A 21,843-nucleotide genomic window follows, 5' to 3' on the forward strand; every position below is an offset into this window, starting at 1 on the left:
GGAACAAGAATACCCTTGGCAGGGAAGAGAGAGGCAAAGATTAAAACAGAGACTGAAGGAACACCCATTCAGAGCCTGCCCCACATGTGGCCCATACATATAGAGCCACCCAATTAGACAAGATGGATGAAGCAAAAGAAGTGCAGACTGACAGGAGCCGGATGTAGATCAACCTGAGAGACACAGCCAGAATACAGCAAATACAGAGGCTTGCCAGCAGCAAACCACTGAACTGAGAACGGGACCCCCTGTTGAAGGAATCAGAGAATGAACTGGAAGAGCTTGAAGGGGCTTGAGACTCCATATGTACAACAATGCCAAGCAACCAGAGCTTCCAGGGACTAAGCCACTACCTAAAGACTATACATAGACTGACCCTGGACTCTGACCTCATAGGTAGCAATGAATATCCTAGTAAGAGCACCAGTGGAAGGAGAAGCCCTGGGTCCTGCTAAGACTGACCCCCCAGGGAAGTGGAACGGGGGGGGGGGGGGGAAAGGGGGGGGGGGGGGGGGGGGAAACACCCATAAGGAAGGGGGGGGGAGGGAAGGGGATGTTTGCCAAATGTACATAAGAAATACTCAAGTTAATAAAAAAAAATAAATAAAAAAAAAAGAAGCTTGTCTCTTCCCTCTTCTCTCCTTTTTCAGATACCTCAATTCGGAGAGATTAACAACCTAGTACAGACTGTATACACTGTGGCAGAAGGGCTGGGGCTACTGTGTAGGTCTAGGGATCACAGATCTAGAATTGTGGCCATTAGGTTCCTGATCCTGTGACAACCAGCAGATGAGCCTGCTAAAACCCTCCAAAATTTTACATAAAATATGGGTAAAAATGTATGAACACTTTTGAAGGGGAATACAGCATTTTCATTTTATTTTCCGATCAACACAGCCAAACATAATCAAAGTGCAACTGTTAAGCTCCTTTGAGAAAGTAAGCATTCCCCAACTTCCCACCCCTCATCCTTGCTCAAAGCTCAACCCTTTAATCTAAGCTGCTAAGAGGTAGCAGACTGGTCCATTTATATTCCTCCTGTCACCTAAGTGTTCTCCCTGACTGATGTGAGATGATGGCTAAAAGGTCCAACAGGATTTGGAAAAACCTTGTGGGAAAATTGCAGCCTTGGAGAATTAAACCCATGGTGCCAAAGTTTTGGTTCTGCTAGGCTTTTGAATACAGGTAGAATTCTGACTGTTGCTCCAGAAGGCACTTACACAACAAAGTTAGGGACAACTAAAAAATACCTAGGACTCCTCTGTACACCATTGCAGACAAGTCGTAAGCTCTGCCTGCCTGTTGCTGGGTCACTGTTACCACCTTTTAGATCAGTGAAGTCCTGAACACTACATGTCCAGGGTGAAAGCAAACGTCAGTCTTGTCTGAAGTTCCTTCACAAGCCCAGGCTGCAAGCACGAGCCCCTCTCACCCCTCAGATGACTTCAGAAAGCTGGCTGGGTCCCTTTCAGAGGCTCCTTACACTTATCCCACTGCCCCATGAGTTACCCCTTGAACCACTTTAATTTTCTCTAAAAATATATCCCTCTAAGTATCTCTACTAAGATTGACTATCATTTCGAGCTTGGGACACAGGAGTTTACACAGATGAGAACAACATCTCCTGAATGGTTTTAATCAGAGACCCAGAGCCTTCTACACATCTTGGCTGCAACAAGGTGACCACGGTCCTTTCGGCCGGCTTGCTTTCAGTGTGCCCGACAGGACTCACTCTGGCTTTAAAGACTAACTGAGTCTCCTGAGATGTCCTCCCCTCAGACTCAGTCTCTAACTTCTGTGGGACTGCCTCTAGAGCTAGCCTGCTCTATGTTAGCTCTTATCATACATCTGTCATCAGTGAGATCCCCACTGTGTGCTCTAGGAAACCAACTGCAACAGTACAGGCACATGCAGTCTATTAGCTGAAAATGGTAAAAAGGAGAAAAACATTAACCAAATAGACTATATGCAGTCTAATGAATGAATTGACATCATAAAGTGAATGATACATGGCAGTACAAGCCACCATAGTTTGCAAATCCTCTCAAAGCAGGTGGATTCTATTTCCTTCCTCATGAGTCTGGTCTGTATTTAAGATGCCTTGAAAAAAAAACTGTGTCAGAAGTGACACTGTGTAGCAGAGTTCCAGAATTTAGGACTCACGTGAACTTTGATTCTTCTGCCTAGACCTGCCCGGGATCATCTACTGACAACTGGGCCACACAAAGTAAGGACAAAAGACCATGTGGATGGAGAGGCCTCAAGTCCGATGTGATTGAGGTCATCTCAGATCTTTGCTTCTGCTGATGTGACAGTTTCTAGAGCTGCAGGCATGAGTGGAAGCAGGTCCAATAGGGCCACTACCTGGTCCACAGAACTGTGAAAACTAGAGGTTGCTACTAAGCACTGTTGCACACACTGTTACAAACAAGAGGTGACACAGGGGTCCAAACTGACAGTCACCTATGGCTTTGGCCAAGAATCTGAGGCTGTTGAGATTCTTTACTTCAGTCCGGACGCCCAGGGCTTCTCCAGGATGATGTACAGATATATTGGCATCCACTCTCAGCTGACCCTCTGGAAGGAAAAAGTAAAAAAACTGTAGACATTCTTTGAAGCAATAAGGTTTGTAGGGTGGGCAGATGTCAACGGAAGTAGTATCTAACTTGATTTTCTGTCCAGTTAGAACAATCTAGCCTCAGAGAACATAGCTGTCCATCCAAAGCCAGTCAGAGCTGTGTGTAAATATGCACTCACAGACACTGGGATGGACTGAAAGAATCTATTTGGTATCCGTGTGCTAAATGAGAACAAGGCTATTAAAACCAGAGGTTCTCTCTGCAGTTCTACTCTACAGTTCCTTTCAAAGTGTCTAAACTGGGTTTGGGGGAAGCCTCAAAACTGATTATGTCACACACACACACACACACACACACACACACACACACACACACACACACACACACACACTGCTCTCCAGGAATCTCTGTGTCTTTAGGAGATTTATAAGACAGTCCTTGAGAATTTACAGATCAAGGGCAGGAGCTGAAACCTGAGCTGTTTCTTTCCCTTCTCAGGCACTGTAACGGGTTTCCTTCCACAAACGGGCATCTGAAGCTTTCCTGGTTATCAGGAGGATTAGCTGAAGCAGAGACTATGAGTGGGATGGGTGGAGTACGAAGATTACAGATGTGCACCTTATATTTAGCTTCCATGTTACTATCATTCTCTGCCTCCCCTTAGGCTCGACCTCCAAGAGAACATATAAGTGTCCTTCCCTCTACTAGACAGTTTCTTCAGGACCTCCCTGGGGAGGTCCTGTAGCTTTGCAGAATATAAGGAATCTATGTCACATAGAAGAGGAGACTGATATCTATTGTCAACTAACTTCTTTGTTAAGACCAGAGTGAAAAAGCCCCAATTTTCAATCACTTCTTGCCCTCCGAGGACATGGACCTTACGAGTACTCTCTTCCATACAGCTTACGAATCTTTCTCAGCATTCTCTCTGATATATGTACATGTAATAGTGTTTATTTCTCATTAAGAAAACAAACAGAAGCCCCAAAACCTATTCCCATGAGCCCAATTTTCATGCTATCAGTCATGAGCCATTTCTCTGCTCTCCCTCTAGGCAAATCCTCTCTAACAATTTAATGCACATACTGACTTCATTCCCTTACTCCAGTTCATCCTAACCTACTGCAGCCTGGCTCCTATCCCCAATCTCTGAAGATGCCATTTGTCAGGGGTGCCACAACCTCCTTGGTGCCAGAGCCAATGGACAAAGACACATTCTGTTTTCACCATACTGTGACATATAAATTAATCCTTCATTTTTTTCCCGCTGTCTTTTGAGACAGGGCCTTATTACATAGCTGAGGATGAACTCAAATTTGTTCTGCAGCACAAGCTGGTCTGGAACTCATAATCCTCCTGTGAGCCAGGGTTTCCTGGTTTCCTTCCTTCTTGAAACACCATCCTACATCAGCACAGGTGGCTTAATGCTATCATTTTCCTGAACACTCGACTTCCATTTTCTTTGCTTGTGTCCCCTTTCCTGTGAGAACACAGAAGTCTCTTCTTCACTCGTGTGCTCTCCGGAGTGGCACACAGTTCTAATAACATCTGTGCTCGTGACGCCTGAGTCTCTGAGGGCAGACTTCTCCTCTGAACCCCACTCCACGCCTGACAAGTGTTCCGGTTTCCAAATCCTGACTCGTGGTCTGTCCTCATCTTCCCATCTCAGCTAGCCCTCTCTCTAAACTTCCTGGAAGCCATCTTTGCTTTTTGCTCCCTGATCTCCACCCCAGCCTGCCATGAATTGTTGTCCTAAGAACTGTCTGGATCCACCCACCTCTCCATCACTGTGAGGCAGTGTCACCTTGAACCTGATCCCTCATTCTCACATGGGCTGTTTTTCCCTTCTCGACCTGAAATCTACTTTCCATAGGAGCAATAGTGGGTTCCAAATTGTAAATGAAACTTGGTCTTTCTCTCCCTTGAATTTTATCATGATTTCCACATCGCCTGGAAGATCTATATTTCTGACTGTTCTCCACTTACCTGTCACCTTGGTAACCTTGGTGGTATTTTGTGAACTCTTTTTCAGGCCAGACTCTTTGACTTAGCTATTTCCTGGAAGCTCATCACCTAGTTCTAGGCTGGCTAGGGCCTTGAATCATTCTTTAGTTCTTAACTAAACAATCCTGCTGAGTGGCCTATAAAAGCAATATTGCCACTTTCCAAATTATTCTGGCACTGAGAGTCATTTATTTCTTTAGAACAATGATCATAACTATTCATGTTTTGCTTGTTGATGTGTTTCCTGGTGAGGGTAAGGCTTTCACAGCATAGACAAGGCCTTTTCAAGAAGCTAGAGCTAGGTGTGACCCACTGTTGTTATCCAGTGAGTTAAACCCCATTGAATGATGAATTCCAGCACACTGGTGATCTCCTGAGCAGTAAGCAGGCGGACTGGCTTCTGTCTCATTGTAGTTTCCAGGTGAGTCCTATGGTTTTGTCCAACTAGCGCTGATCTACAATTGCAATCACATGAAAGGCCCACTACACCCAAAGGAAAACCGCCCAAGTACACTGAGCTCTGCATGGCAAACCACAAAGCTTGGGAGACAGATTTAAAACAAACAAACAAAACAAAACAAAACAAAAAAACCCTCAAGGGAATGAATTACTAGTCACTTTTAAAGATGACACTTTCTTTCATGATTTAGAATTCTAATTTGGAAGGAAAATAAAGGCATGAATTTTAGTCTCTCCCAGAGAACACCACACTACATAAATGTCTGAGGAGAATCACTTAGTATCCTGTCGTGTTGAAAGAGAGTTCGCCAGCCTGGATCCAGATATAGTATCAGACATTAACAAAAGATACTCTACCTCATGAAGACAAAAATGCCTTTTAAACAATTTAAGTCAAATTACCTCAAGTACATGAAAGCCTTATCAGTCAGGTTTACCTCTGTGCATTCTGTCCCACTGGGGGGAGGGGGTTCTTTCCTGTGTAAGGGTCTCATCAAGCTCAGTTTCTATCTTCTCCAGGTAGATATTTGTAACAGTTAAACTACACACGATACCACTGAGCACAATGTGGGAGTAGTCACATTCTCCTTTTGAAGCACATTGCACAACAAGAATAAAAACTGCAATCTGTAGGGGGTCTGAGGCTTGGATGGGGAGGTCTGTGGAGTCATTCTGGCTGCTGAATAATCTCCAGAACTTACAGAAGAGAATGTGGGGGACAAGAGTGAGTAAAACCTGTTTGTAGTGCTGGGATAGAACCTAGGCTCACACATGCTAGACAAGGGTTCTACCACTGAGCTACATCCCCAGCCAAAAGTGATCATAAGACATATTCATCCAAGTAGGTGGAGACGCTATAGACTTACTACTGTTGCTGAAAGTGTGCAGCATGCGCCTAGCACAGGCCTTCTGTCACATGTGCAGCTTCACAGCCACCGGTGTACCCAGTCTCAGTAGTGCAGTGCTAACAACAGAGGCACTTAGGCACTTCTGCAGCACTTCAAACTGCCTCTCTACCAGAACCCCAGCTCTGACTCCTGGCTTCTTTTTCTCTTCTGTTTCTTCCTTCCCCCACACAGCTATTAGAGAATGACTTTTAAAAGTGCTAAAAGCCACAGGCTTGGATTCTGACTCAGATCCAGGCTCTCTGTCTACACACATGCTTTAGCACCTACTTCTCTTATGCAGGTATCTACAGCAGTAGGACGCCAGCTGGCTATGCCTGGGGAAAACGATACCATGTATAAAGAAAGGATGCACACTTGGGCTCGGGTGCAGTGCAGACACTTCTAATGAGTCTTAGACTCTTAGCCTCAGTCTCTTTACTTGTAAACAGGCATATCACCATCTCCCAGAAATGTACTTTTTACGTTACAGGATAAATATAATAAGCACATACTAAACATTCCAACTAGTAGATAGTATTAGTGTTGGAATACTTCGTGGTTCTACTTTCATTCGCATTTGGATCAACACACTGGTTTGGGGATCTCTTTTAACAGCAGCAACATGCTGAACACGAGAAAGGAAGAACTCAGACACTAGGCTATGAGGGTTCACATTCATCAGCAAAACTACCATAACAGGTTAAATAGAACCCAGAACAGTTCACACTTCAGTCCATAAGCATCAAGGTCTTGAGGGGCACGTCTTCAAGAAAGCCTTCGGTTCCGAGTGTAGCCTCCAGTATTGATACACCAGTCTGCATTTAGGCTCAAAAAATGCTAATGGCCCAGAAGTCAGACTCTTGAACCTTCCAGGCAGCCCAGTGCTCCAAAGCACTTGAGCTTCTTGGCTGCTCTACTGGACAGAGCTCATCTAGCATGTGCAGTGCCCTAGGAACAAAGCTGCTGATTTGTGTTGAAAAGAAACACAAAGTGCAGACAGTGTCACCACAAATGAGATTTAATGACCCGCTGCTGCCACTCACTCATGAGCTCTTGCCTTTGTGGCTTCTGTCTTCACTAGGACCTGAAGGGGACTCTCCCTCGGCCCAGGCGTCCTTGCCTTCGACAGGACCCAGATGGGACTCTTCCTCAGCTAACAAGCAGCCTGTTCATTATTTCATGGGTTTGCGGGAGGTAAGCACATGATACAGAATCAATGCTTAGAGCATTAATGGCTACCCATCCAAACTGCTCACATTCCTTTAGGTTCTGTAGACAAAAAGCAGCCTAGTGATAAGTGGGAAGTAGAGAATTCCCTTATTCCTACATGTCTAACCTTTGTGCCACTCACTCATGGGGCTATCTCTCCGGCCTTTAGTTTAAAGATGAGGACAAATAAGCAAGCTTGGTCTTCGGGTCTCACTTGTGCTAGGGCTCCTGAAGTTACAATTTATCGTTTGTAAGATGTTCTTTGTGACAAGCATGGCATCAGAACTTCAGAAGGTCCTGTGTAACATGCAAACATACCGTGTGACGTGACAAGGGTACCCACAGTACTAAGCACCAGCAGGCAGATGGACATCCTCATTAATGACACTAAGTGCCCACTGTGGCTGCTGTAATATGCGTGCTATGGAAACAAGACGCTTGTATTCTGTTAGGAAGGGCCCAAGCATGATGCGAGTTTTTACAGTCTGTAAAAGAAGAACATGGGGAAAACCATGGGAGACATTCCCTCTCAGGGATTTAGGGACAGCAAAGGAACACTGAGCAAGGGCCATGATAAAGTTGTCATGAAGAAACAGAAGTCAGCAGACCTAAGATTTAAGTAATGTTTAAGACAATTTCACTTATGTATATAATGTAATTTCGTCACACTCCAGACCCAGGAGAACAAGGGTCTCTCTGCTTGGACTTAAAGATCAAGGCAGTTTGGTATAACTTTGTCTTTCTGTAGTGCTGGGAATTGAACCTAGGCCTCACACATGCCAGGTAAGCACTCTACTGAGCTGTATCTCTAGGCCTGTGAAATCATAACTTTATTTCAGAGCCAATAAACTAGCTTTTCCTGTGCACACACAGAAAGTTTTACTCAGGTTTTAAGATAATAGATTGGGTTACTGTTGTTGTTTCTTGAGACAGGGTCTCACTGTTTTGTCTTCACTGGCCTCAGACTCTCTCTGTAGACCAGGCTGGCTTTGCACTCAAAGAGATCCACCTACCTCTGTGTCCAGAGTGCAGGGCTTAAAGGTGTTTTAATTGTACAAATGAATGGAATGCCATCTGATATCTTACTATTTGCATCCACATACCTAAGCATGTATAATGTATAATCAAATCAGGGTAGCTCATGGTTCAAGATAAATAAACATTTTGCAAAAGAAGAGAAATAGATCTTCCCAAAATAACAACAGGCTATGCGTATAGAACTCACAAAATATGAAGGTATTTATGAACAATGTTCTGTTCTGAAAGGTCTGATCACACCTCATGACCTCCACACTTGTCATGGAACGAGGCAGGAGAAGGTGAATCTTGTCTCTTGTCTTTCTGGCTCAATGTGTATGCAATGTTGTCTGTGTCTATTTTTGGTTTGAGGCTCATAAAAAGACCACCAGAGGAATTTTAAGAGGGGGAAGGAAAATGGGGTGTGACAGGCCAAATGCAGAATGTGCCAGAAGTGAGAGGAGATGGCAGGGAGCAGGGACAGTGTCCATGCAGCTCCTACCTGCCATGTTGGCTTGGCTGGCGCCCAGGGCTTGAAGGATCAGCTGCAGTTCCCTGACAGCGAGGGCTGCCTCTTCTCCACAGCAGAGGTCGGGCTCCAGGACCACTTCAAGAAGGCCAATTCCTACCAAAGAGAGGTGAGTCACCTGGCTTGGGCTTCACAGACTCAACAGCTAAGGAGTCGGGAGATCTTGGGGAAACTTGGCATTAATGCAGGACCCTCAAAGCAGATCCTCCTTCCCCCACTTCTGAAACTTGTGGATTTTTAACTTTGGCTCATTTCTTAAGGATGTCCAGCTGTGGTTGTGACAGGGTGGACAGGTCTGTCTGATTTCAGGGCTGAGTATTGGCAAGCCTAGCAGTGAGCATGGTTCAGGCCATGCTCTCCCATCAGCTCTGCTAATACCAACATGGGTATTTTGATCTCTGTCAGTCAGGCTCCGGTGTCTGCTTTCTCAATTGGCTTGAGAAAAGTCTAGAAGGGAGGAGAAGTGCCTAAGACCCCAGAACAGAGAGGGTTGGAAGAAGCAGGGCAGACCCATCCTACCAGCTCTGTTCAAATCAATGAGTGTCTGCGACCTCAGGTCATCATGGAGGCTTTTGCCACTGTCCTGCTCCAGTTGGATCTGCTTGATCCTCACTGTCTTGGTGGTCACCTGACTGTGTTTCTTCCCTAGATAGATACTGTAGGTCAAGTGTCCATTGGTAGCAATCGGGAGCCTCTGCTGGGTGATCTGGTAGCCGGCCTGCTTGGAAACAAATATGGATTTAGTCACTAGTCCAGAACTGAAAGCTGGGACTCACTTCACTTTTAGTTTCACATCATAAAGGTTTACTTGAAACAGACCCAAATAATGGGAGAAACAAGGAGACAAAAAAAAAAAAAATGTACTTTACATATCGCTGGCATAATTAACCTGTCTTCTTCTGGCTTGTCCCATTACCCCACTACCCACCCAAAGTCTCTATGCCCCTAATAATGATGCAATTAGTAACACATCCTACCTTGCTTGCTGCAGTCCCATTTTGGGGAATAACAATAATCTCATTGTCAGAGCCCCTAAGAGAAGAGTTTATTGTTTTCATTTAACTCATTAGCCTAAACTCTGCATCTCATCACCAGGCTCCTGCTGAGCCCCTTATTAGGGAATGCTGGCTAAGCAGTTAGCTATCCACTTGCAATATGGCCTACAGCAACTGCCAATGCGTTTTAGCTTGTTCGAGTTCTGCTCTTACAGGTAGGCAATCATGCCAACTGTCCTTCCCCTGTTCCTCTGGCCAGAAAGTGCTATGGTATGAGCACACAGGGCTAACGGATAGCAGATAGCATGAAATAACTGGTGGCTGCTGTGAGGATGCTTGTCCCTCTTTCTAAATCAGTGGTTCTCAACTCAAGAGTCACGACCCCTTTAGAGGATGAACGACCCTTTCACAGGGGTCGCCCAAGACTAACGGAAAACACAGAGTTTATATGACACTTTATAACAGTAACAAAACTACAGTTATGAAGTAGTAATGAAAACAATTTTATGGTGGGGGGGTCACTGCAACATAAGGAGCTGTATTAAAGGATCTCAGCATTAGGAAGATTGAGAACCACTGCTCTAAATGGAAAAGAAGAATTACTTTCAAACACATGCTGAGAATACAGAGCAATGGAAAGACTGAAGATAAACAGAAAAGAGCTAAAGCATCTGCAGTACTTGGGGACATTGCTGCCCTCATTCAATCCCTCAAGCCTATGTAGTTCAGGCGAGAGGGGGTCACGAGCATTGCCTAAAGCCACACACAGATGCAGGAGGTCCCTAAGCCACAATGGCCCAAGTCTGTACCTCTCCCTAGTAGGCCAGTGAAAGGATTCTAGAATTTCTACATCCTCAGACAATCAAGTAGACATTTCAAACCACAGCACTCTTAATACTACCCTCAAGGTTTCTAATGCAGGAGGCCAGGAGTGAGGTTGGAAATTTATAATCCTAACAAGACTCTGGGAAATGTTAACACTGGGTGCCCTGGGATCACACTTGGGGAACTGTACCAAAGGCTAACTCCCTATCTATGCTCAGATAAACCTTCATGTATAAACCTGAATTCTGGTCCAGGTTGCTGGACAAAACACTAGGGCACCTTGCTAAGTCTGAGTTTCAGATAGACAACAAATTCACTCTAGCATCAACATGTCCTGTGCAGTATCATAACCATCTGTTCTGAACTACTCAGTCCAGAAGAATAAGCTGCAGTGAAAGCATTCCCAGTGTGGTATGTGAGTCAGGTGGACAGCGCTCATCTGAGTACTGAAAATTAAACATTTCTTTAGGTTTTATACAGCAGAGCTTGTGGGAGGACTGTGGGGGGGGGTACAGGCTTCTACTTGGTCTACTTTTTATTTATGTACTCACCACCAAACCCAACTCTTCCAATCTTCAGTTCCAGGAGAAGGAAGCATGGCAATGTTTATTGCTATTTTTTTAATAAATCATACTCAGCTATCAGAACATCTGATTAAATGACACATTATTTTCAGAAACTCATTCACCATTTCAGTTTCAGCTCTCATTCGCATTGACACCACTTTAAGAACCTTTCTAAATTTGGGGGAAAGCAGGTAAATATTGAGTTTGCTGCTCACCTATAGTTTGGGCTCATTTCAGCTTACTACTCTGCCACTACTGTCTAGTTACTTGCTCCTTGGGAGATGACAGTGTCCTTATTAGGAACGTCTACATGAAAGAGGCACATTCTTCTAGTATTTGCTCTGACAGTGGGCACTAACAGCGGCTTCAGCCACAGGGCTAGCCTGTGTCCTAACAGGCAATTAGCACCAAACAGCATGGCTGGGAGAACCTGACAGCACTGGCCTCTCCTGGGCCCTGTTCAATTATGAGTAAACCAACAGAAGCACAGGACTAAGCAAGGAGTCAGCAATCAGGACAATCACATCCAATCTAGTAAACACCAGGGGGGCCTCTCCTTCATTTAGGGCTGGCCAGGACCTCCTGCTGCGACGGACAGAGGGCTGAGGAAAACTGGAGTGGTGCTTCCCTTCCACCCACCAAGGCAGGCCCCAGTGCTGAGAACTTAGAAGTGCAGATCACATAGCATACTCACCGGAAGGTCTGAGTAGAAGTAGTGCTTCCTGTCAAACAAGGACTTCTTGTTTATGTGGCAGTTCAGTGCCAAGCCAGCCATCACTGCGGCTTCCACACACCTCCTGTTGAGAACCTTTACAAACACCACATGTTTCTTTTAGAACCACAGCCCAAACACATGCTCTGCTTCTATCTGATATCACCCCTGAATATTCCACTGGGCCCTTCAATAGGAGTTATCTGTTTCTCTGTATGGCCAGCGTTGCTTCACGAGCTGCTGACTGAGAATCAGGAACACGCGTGCAGCAGGGGGTCCCACTGGATATTAAAAAAGTGCCATCCAAGGGACCTTGCCCATACGCAGCATCAGAGAAAAGTTTCAAAATGCTCAGTAGAGCAGTTACTACATGGACTAAATCCCCTTTTCCTCTCTCTGCAAACAGAACCAGGAGCTACTCAGTATCTATGTGAAGCAGTGGTTTGTGAGGGAAGGGTCCTGCTGTGGTGAAGTGTGATGTGTAGAGGAACAGAGGGGATCCAAGAGGCTGATGATAAAAGAACTTTTTTTCCGCAGGCAGGAAAAAAAAAGAACAAATTTGTAAGAACAAAATAACCACAGTTGTTTTGTCAGGGTCTGGGGCACTTTCTCTCCCAGGCATGGCCACCTCCCTCAGAGGTCCTGGCATCAGTGTCCTCAGTGCCTTGTGCTCTAGGCTTTACAAGGCCCCTGGAGCTCTTAGGTTCCAATGGACCCCAGAGACAACTAGCCATGATCCCAGTCCCAAGGTTGGGGACAGCTCTGGAGGTTACAAACTAGATAATTACTGTAATCCAGTAAAGAAGATAGCTAGTTCTGGACTTGTGTCTATGCTCCACCTCTTCTCTGGACAGCTACACACTGTCTCCGCTTTCCAGAAAGGAACGTGATACACACCTTGCAGACCAAGGAACACCTGGAACATCTGCCTACTCCACCACAGGGACTCAATGGCTTATTAATAACCCACTGTACTCCGGGAAGATCTGTGAGGCTACTGAACTGGGGAGATGAGATAAAGTTCTGCATTCTAATGGAAGATCTGTGGTATTCTCTGGTATAGTTAACATTTCTCTGTAATATTATACTTAGCATATGACATAGTATTTATTATCTACCAGGTTAGTTTAGGTGATGTTTTATAGTGAGTTTTCACAGTAATGATTTTACTTCAACCTTTAAAGAAGAAAATTAGTACTACCCCAGTATTTAGGATACAGAAAAGCTAAGTTCCTCCAAAGAGACCTGAGAGGCTTGACCTGGGAGCCTGGTGGTAAGTGAAGCCAGCTCTGAAGCCAGGCTGCCCTTGCCTGGGTGGCAGCTGGATCCCTGTGGCTCCGGTGGGGACTGGCTTTCTCAGCTGAGAAGATGAGAACTGACCAGTCAGACAGACTCGGAAGGAAACGGTGTGACAAAATATAGACAGATCTCTAATGATGGCAAAATACAAGCTCCCAAAGGAAACCCAAACAAATTCCCTCGGAGACAACATTGACATCATACCCCCCTTTCTCAGAATCTAAGAAAGTCACCAATGGAGCCATCTTCCAGCATTTCCCAGTTCTTCACTCTGGGTCTCTTAGTCCTGTCAGCCTGTAATAATGGCTTTCAAGGAAAGATGTGCATGGGGCTAGGATGATCTAATTATCGGTGCTTTCACGTGCCAGTGTCTGACATCTCATGGAACTGTTGTTATTGCTATACTAGTTGAGCTGGGGAGAGCTCTGCCCCACCTGAGCCTGGTGACAGGGGTCAAGGCACACAAGCTATAATAATTGTGTGCTCTTTCTGAGGCTGGGGCACAGCCTGTCTGGTAATACAGTTTCCATCTCTCTGGTCTACATCTGATTTGCTGGCTGCCTCCCACTGGTTTTCCAACATCTGATTCCCCTTAATCTGGGCCCAGCATGTTTCCTCCTCTAGGCATGGAGGTCACTCTGTTCTGACCATACACAGTAAGTTGCCTGTTCCTGGTACCAGGAGAGTCTGGAGTTGTGGGTGACCACATATTCTCACTGTGTACTTATCAAGTACACAGGCACTTTATAAGCCATCAATTTCCAAAGAATAAGACTGCAGTAAAACACACAAACTTAGAGTGATATTGAATATACTTTAATCTTTTTTTGATGATTTAGGAGCCTTGAAGTGCTTCAGGGTCAGAATTATAACCATCAATCGCCACGGCACTACAGCAGCACAGAGGACTAGTAAACAGAGTACCCACTAAAAGAATGCCAAGAAAAGAGAATTTATGATGATCTTAGTCAAGCTGCTTGTGACAGATGGAAGGCCAGGTCAGCATGTTCTGAGGATAGAGCGAAAAATGAAAAAATTCAACTTGAGCTGTCTTCATTCCAAAATATTTCCTGAATGTCTATAATGTACTGAACATCAGGGACACAGAGATAAATAGGACTTTGTCCCTGTCCTTGCCCTTGATCAACCTGTGGGAATGAGACAACCCTGCCTTTTTCAAGCCTATTTTCCATCACCAGGGTGATGCTGTTAAAAATATATCTTGTCATATTCTGCTATCAAAGGTCTCTCTACAGTCCAAACATCCCCACAACAGAAGGCCCCGCTCTGACATGTTCTTCCCATGCCCTGCCCTGACCTATGGCTCAGTTCTCCTTTACAAACCTGCACACACATCCCTTTCGTGCCCTGTAAGAGCTTACTGAGATGTCACCACTCTGTAACATGAATGCTATCCTTCCCATGCCTCAACTGTGCTCCATTTGCGCTTGCATCACAATATATCAAATCTGTTCCATGTAGTTCTATACGATCACAAATTTCACGAGAATGGGAACTCTGTTCAGCCCTCTATCTCTGGACTCTGCAGAAACTGAAGAGTGGTGCTCAATCCATGTACACTGAGCTCAAATGAGGATGAAGGCAACTGCAAGGTCTCACGATGGCAGCGATGGCCCTTTCAAAGTGCACCTGCCACCTCTGGCTTTCGAACTTGTTTTTGGAACTTCTCTAAGTGACAAAGCGATTATATATGACATGATCAAAGGAGTAGCCTGAGAATGCAAACAACCAACTTGTACCAAAGCATGTTCCTGAGTCTTCTTTCTGAGACAACAATTTCAGTGACTATAAAGAAGATAGGACTAGTCCTACCACTCTTCTGTGAGAATAAGTCAGAAATCCTCGGTACTCAGACACACGCCTTTCTAAGCTGAGCCTTCAGAGTCCCCCTCGGTGTCAGGTATGACACGCAGCAGGCATTTACCATGTACTGGGGTATGTCAGGAGTCATGGACAGTGCATATACCATGCCCACTTGTCATGTTGTCTTCCTAGTAATCTGAGGGTAGATACTGCCATGTTATGTCTAGTCATGGGTATTGAAGGACACATCAAGATATGGTAATTCAGTGTACCCAGTAAGAAGCAGGACAAGCAGGAGGACTGCAGAATTCAGACTTTAACTGCTATGTCAACTCTGAATCTTCAAAGGACAGAGTGAGTTAGTTTTAGCTCTTAAATCTACATTTGACACAGCCTCAGAACGGCATCCCAAACAAATCCATTATAGGCCTCAAGGTGGCCACTGCCTCTGATGTCTTATTTCTCCCAGCTTCTAGCTCTACAGATCCAAGTGCTGAGCCCCACAGCGCGGCGTTCAACTTTCTGAAAGACTCGGTACACCGTCTTCCACACGTGGGAGGTTTGCTGACAGGTGGGCCTGTGGACTTCACAAATTAACAGAGATGTCCCACTTCTGACACAAAAACTCATACCATGACTTCTCAGCTAGAAAGTTGATTCTTTCATGGGAAGATACGGAAGCTATGATAGCCAGAGTGGGGTGAAACACACAGGGGATGGGTACTCAACAAATTTCATGCTAAAGGACAGACTGTGAGGCTCTGAGTCTAGACAAGGAGATCAGGAGTGGTGGGCAATAAACAGGGATACTGACCACTTAGTTCCTAGAACCAGTGATTTGGCTTGTCTGTAAAACATGAGCAGCACTATAGCCATACTATTTTTTTTTACAACATAAAATAAATATACCCAGCTCACAGGGCAGAATAAACAACCCAGAAACATGCGTGGGCCTCCAAGGAGAGGCCGTGAGCACAATATGGCCAAAGGTCTTCTCGTGTGGGATTCACTTAGTTTAACTAAACAAGCAAGTTCTGCTCCCTGAGTTCAACAGACTTTACCTGCTGTACTTACTGCCAGGCACATGTAAAACAGTCACCAAACTCCTCCATATCCTCACCTCCCTCCCGCATCTTCTGGGAGTCCAGAAACCCCACCCTCCTCCACCAAGGCTCCTGCTTCTTACCTGGCAAGAGCCTGCCCTGAAGGTCTCCTCCTATGCTCCCCGCAAGAGTAGCCTTTGTAGAATCTGTGTCCAGACAACTCCTCTGCTTAAAGTTCTGCTTTACTGCTCCCATCACCAAGTGCTCAGAGACTCTTCAGAGCCTTAATGATCCTGCTGAACTACCCTTTAGCCCTCTTGGTGGCTTACATCTACCCAGCACTCTTCACTCTGTACAAACTGCTGCTTCTAACACCCTTGGATGTGTGAGGTCTAACCCATCGCTACTCCAGTACAAGCCTCCTTCTTGGCTCCCACAGCCCTCAGAGAAGCACTACCCCTTCATAGGCTGAATTCTTAGGGGACAATCGTATCATTATGCTTGGTTCTTCTTTTGCCCCATCACCTAAATATAATACCAAACTGATTAAACATTAGCTAAGACGATGAATAATTTAACATTCCCTTTATCAACATTCCAATGACGATAACTATGAGATAAAAGCAAAGCTATTCTAGAAATGTATCAGTAAGGAAATGGAAAATACTCTTAGCATGTAAAATAGAACAAATTTAGAGCAAAGATTTCATTACACAAATGACAGAAGGGTAGAGGTGCCAAAGAGGACACATGATACAACTAGGGGGAGTTCCCCACAGCAAAAGGTCACCACTATCCTAGGGCTGCAGGGACAGAGAGGAAAGATGAGGCTACTAGAGAATACTGGGAACATGATGGATTTGCTTCCCAGGAGCTGGAGAGCTGCAGGCACAAAAAACGACTCCACAACACACACACACACACACACACACACACGTGCACGCACACAGTGGTTTGCCTCTCCTTCTCCCTCTCCCTCCCACACACTCTCTCTACACACACACTCTCACACATACACTCTCACACTCACACACTCTCTCTCACACACACACACACACACTCTCACACACACACTCACACTCTCTCTCTCACACACACACTCTCACACACACTCTCTCACTCACACACACACACACACTCACACACACATGCACTCTCTCTCTCACACACATAACACACACACACACACACACACATACACTCTCTCACACACTCTCTCTCTCTCTCACACACACACATACTCACTCTCTCTCTCTCTCTCTCACACACACACACACTCTCTCTCTCATACACACATGCTCTCTCTCTCTCTCTCTCACACACACACACACACACACACACACACACACACACAGAGCAGGGAAAGCTGGGAAAGGCAGAAAAGGAAAGAGAAGCATCCACTGCTTCCTTCCTCTTAGCTGCTATTTTCAGCAAAGCATCCCATTGGTCAAACCCAGCTAACCCAACTGGCATTGGCCCTCGCTCTGTACCAGGAAGATCAGGGGAATGGGAGGCATGAATCTGGATGCAGGCTTTGACTGTAACAGTAAGCACACACTTCTCCATCTACCCCTATGGCTTTTTCTTTTGATAAATAAATAATAATAAAGTGTCATATTCTTGAGTACGTTCAGCCCGCATAAAACTAAAAATTCTGTGGGCTTTTTCTCATACTGGAAGGCAGGAGTGACGAAATGCTACTGATTTTATAGGGAACATATGTAGCTCCTCCACCTGTTTGAACTGAATGAACTCAAACTGACAGAAGAAAGGTTTGCAACCTACTCAAAGTAATTCTCTAGAGTTTGAGCATTTTTATGGGAAATGATATTAATTATAAATATAGTTCATTAAAACTATCTCTAGGACCTATCCTGCAAAATAGCTGGGATGTATTTCAAAGGAAAAATGCAAATCTTTCAAAAAGTCTGCAACTCACACCATTCCTCTGGCAGTCCTCATCTGCCTTTATCCGGTCAGCCCATGACGCTATGACACACGTAATCCAATGAGTACCATCAGTACATCCTTTGAAAGTTGAGGCAACACAGCATAACCGTGTCTTCACTGAAAATCCAGCTACTGAATTATTAAAATAAAGACTATAAGGTGATGTCTCCCCAAAAGCCCAAATGGCAATTATTCTGTGAAATTTACGCTATAGATGACAAATCTAATAATTAGGATATGTTTTAATTTATGGACAGAAAGTAATTAAAATTTATTAAGTAAAAACAAGGCAGTAAAATGGGCCATTATTGCTAACCATAAATTTGCCTCAAAGAGTGAACTTCCTGATTCATACAGACAGCACTTGTCCTCACCGCTGAGCTCTTTTACACAGCTCTAAACCAATACAAGAGCTCCCTGCTACCATAAGTAAACTCGGTAACCTGTCACTCAGTGGTGAAGACAGTTAACTGGGAATCTGACCACTGCAAGTACTGGCTGGAACATAGTACTGGATACACACACGGATACTCATATAGCTTATATATGTTCTTGATGCTTAGCACAGGCAGGAGAAAATTCCCTCTATTGAAGTCCCTCTTTAAGCAAGGTGGGAAATCACTATTCACCCTGTGGAAAGAAGATGGTGTATTTCTAGCTATCTTGTACTAGCTCTACCCCTCACAGGTAGTCAAGATGAGGGTAAGAGCAATGCTTTGATCTAAAGTGCCAGAAGCCTCATTTTTGTCTCCTGTCTCTGCCAACTTGCAATCTCAGGCAGCCCACAGCCAGATCATAACACTGCCAACAGCCTGGCTGTGGGCACTGGAGCAGACTCTCCTGCTCTTTCCTGGGTTACAAGATACTAAAGTCTGAGATTAACCCCTAGGGATTTAAGCAATGAAAAGCAATCCTGGGGCCAAGTGGGGAGACTGCCCCCACTTAGGTTAAAAAGAAATAAAAACAGGAGAGGGTAGTGGAAGGAGAGGAAGGGCCGACAGTGGGTTATAAAGAGAATAAACAAATTTAATAATTGAAAAATAAAAAGAACGCTCTCACAACACTGCCTGGTTATCTTGCTTTCATGTTGGCGTTCGAAGTGTTGGTTTAGTCTCATTCTTGCCCAGTTACCCCAGTTAGATGGGAAAGTCAGAGAGTGGCTGGCAACTAGTAAAACACAAAACTGGGTATGCAGGGTAATTGGTTTCTGCCTGTTTTCTCAGGTCTTCAGCAGTCACTAATCTGGTATTACCCTCTGACACTGAAACTGCTCTCAAAGCAGACTTTTACAAAGCCTTGAAACAGGGCAAACTGAGTCAGAGTAACTTGAATCTGAATCTCACTATCACTGTGCTATTGCTCCATGACTTTTACAAGTTACCTGACTTCTCTACATCTGTTTCCTTACCTGCCAAGAGAAGAAATCTTTATTTTGCAAGACCATATCATACAGCAAAATGAAAGACATTGGTAAATAACTGGTTTTAGAAAGGGAGTATCAATAAAGGCAAGGGGAGGATCAGGAAGATCCTTTGCTTGCAAAGATACCTAGGGAATCTAACAGGAAAAGGTTCAGACAGCTCCAGAGATCCATTAGCTTGCATTCGCAACCTACAGAAAGGTCTAACAGGTGTCACAGTTATAGATTATGTCAACATATATTATGCTAACATCCCCTTAAACGAGAGCCAGCACCTTCTGTGATGCTCTCTGTGCTGTCTCTAGCAGAACAGATACCGTATTCTGAATGCACTGGGAAGTGTCCAGTGCTTCACTTCCTGCTGTTATGGTGAAGCAACTTTCTTTTGCACAGCACTGTATGCTCACCTGTGGCTGGGGACAGCTCCCAGTCTCCAGGAAGTGGATTTCTAACAAGCTGAACATGTGTTGCCACCTTCTCCCACTGCCCAACTGCAGCCACACATCTGTGATTTCCTATCTTCTAAGTAGCTGCTCTTAAAGTTCAATGAGCTCATGAAGAAAAGGCATAGAGACATTAAGACATTAATGTCTAAAAAAAAAGGCATAAAGACATTAAGAATCAAGGGGGAAACGGCAAGACAAGCCAACCAACCAAATGAAAAAGAAAAATAAATTGTTCTTCTTGACAAATGTTGAAATGGGGCCAAGATCTTTAATGCAGAAGAAATATTTCTCCTTATTTAATTTCTGAAGACTTGTCTTTCTTATTATCCTAACTTAAAACCTTCAAAGAGTATTTACGTGGGAAAAGGCTTAAATGTGCAACCCTCCTCACATCATACGTGGCCCTACACAGAATATTAACTTTTCTGATTTGTCCTCAAGTTTACAAATGAGACTATACACCTAGAGAGACTGCACGGAATGACAGACTATGTCATGTTGCCAACACTTCAAGCACAGCCACAGGGTGACAAGAAATTCTGATCTGAGGAGTGACACTCTCTAAAGAGTCAAGTCAAGATTTGCTTTCTTCCACAGAGATTAGATCAGTATAAAGCCCAAAGATTTGACTGTGGTTGAGAAAGGAACAACTGGCTTGAACTGGCTAAATTCTAAGTAAAAGGAAGAAGGTGGATACTCACAATCATGATCATGAGTAAGGAGGTGAGAGGACAAAAGCCTATGGCTATCAGAAGCAAACAGACAGACAGACAGACAGACAGACAGACAGACACACACACACACACACACACCCCTTCCTATCTAAAACTACACCTGTGAGCCCAGAGGCATCCTGAGAAGTGAGGCATTGGAAGAGTCTAACATTTTTCCAGATGCTTCCTCAGGAGACACAAAAACTCACGGACACTTAAAGGAGAAGCAAAATGTGTACGTGTGCACACACACCAAGCTCCCAGTGGGCAATAATCTTCACTAATTAAAATGCTTCAACAGGACCTGATAAGAAAATAGTTGGCTTGGACATGTTTTTAAAATATCAATTTCTGAAGAAAAAATGAAAGAAAGCAAAGGAGTGAAAAGGAGATTAAGGAAAAAACAGAACTACAACCAAATACAATGTACAATCTTTGTCTAGATTCTGTAATGAGAAAACAAAAGATACACTTGAATATGAACTGTACCAAATAATGACACTGTGTCAAGGTTAGTTTTTCTGAGTGTGACATTAATAGGAATCCATAAATGAGAATGTTTTTTGTTGTTCTCAGGTGATAGATGCTGAAATATTTAGAAATAAAGTCCTATGTTATCTGTAACTTATTCTCCAATGGCTCGTCTAAGAGAGGCAGCCTAGGTGCAAGGAGAATTCCCACTGTACTGTTCTTGCAGTGTTTCTATGAATGTGAATGATTTCTAAATAAAAATGCAGGGGTGAGGCATGGTGAGGTGTGATAAGACTCCCACACACACAGAGAAGGACAGAGCTGGGGGAGGTGAGGCTGTTTGTAAATCACGAGGACACCTGAAGCTTCTACGCACTGTTGCTAAAAATAAGTTTTAGAAATGAAAGCATCTAGCAATGAATATCCTAGTAAGAGCACCAGTGGAAGGGAAGCCCTGGGTCCTGCTAAGAATGAACCCCCAGTGAACTAGACTGTTGGGGGGAGGGCGGCAATGGGGGGAGGGTGGGGAGGGGAACACCCATAAGGAAGGGGGGGAGGGAAGGGGATGTTTGCCCGGAAACCGGGAAAGGGAATAACACTCGAAATGTATATAAGAAATATTCAAGTTAATAAAATAAATAAATAAATAAATAAATAAATAAATAAATAAATAAATAAAAAAAAAAAAATTGGGACCCCTATATAGGCAATGAAATATGGTGTAACTCTCAGTAATATGGAACAAAAAAATCTGTGAACATCTATACAGAACATAAAGACGCTACATATAAGGAGAACAGAGAATTCTAAAACATCTATACAGAACATAAAGATGCTACATATAAGGAGAACAGAGAATTCTATAACATCTATACAGAACATAAAGATACTACCT

At 44.3% G+C, this 21,843-nt stretch overlaps 1 protein-coding gene across 1 annotated transcript in view; it reads right to left on the reverse strand.

The window, feature by feature from the left end:
• Positions 1–21,843, reverse strand: part of Gatb (glutamyl-tRNA amidotransferase subunit B) — a 72,391-nt gene that overhangs the window by 33,236 nt on the left and 17,312 nt on the right. Inside the window, exons 3-6 of the mRNA XM_032898152.1 lie at positions 11,765–11,878; positions 9,204–9,402; positions 8,658–8,780; positions 2,464–2,577 (exon numbers count right to left, since the gene is read on the reverse strand). Of these exons, the coding sequence (XP_032754043.1) occupies positions 2,464–2,577; positions 8,658–8,780; positions 9,204–9,402; positions 11,765–11,878 (550 nt within the window). The remainder of the gene's footprint in view (positions 1–2,463; positions 2,578–8,657; positions 8,781–9,203; positions 9,403–11,764; positions 11,879–21,843) is intronic.

The sequence above is a fragment of the Rattus rattus genome, chromosome 3 (assembly GCF_011064425.1).
Source record: "Rattus rattus isolate New Zealand chromosome 3, Rrattus_CSIRO_v1, whole genome shotgun sequence".
NCBI classification, from domain to species: Eukaryota; Metazoa; Chordata; class Mammalia; order Rodentia; family Muridae; genus Rattus; species Rattus rattus.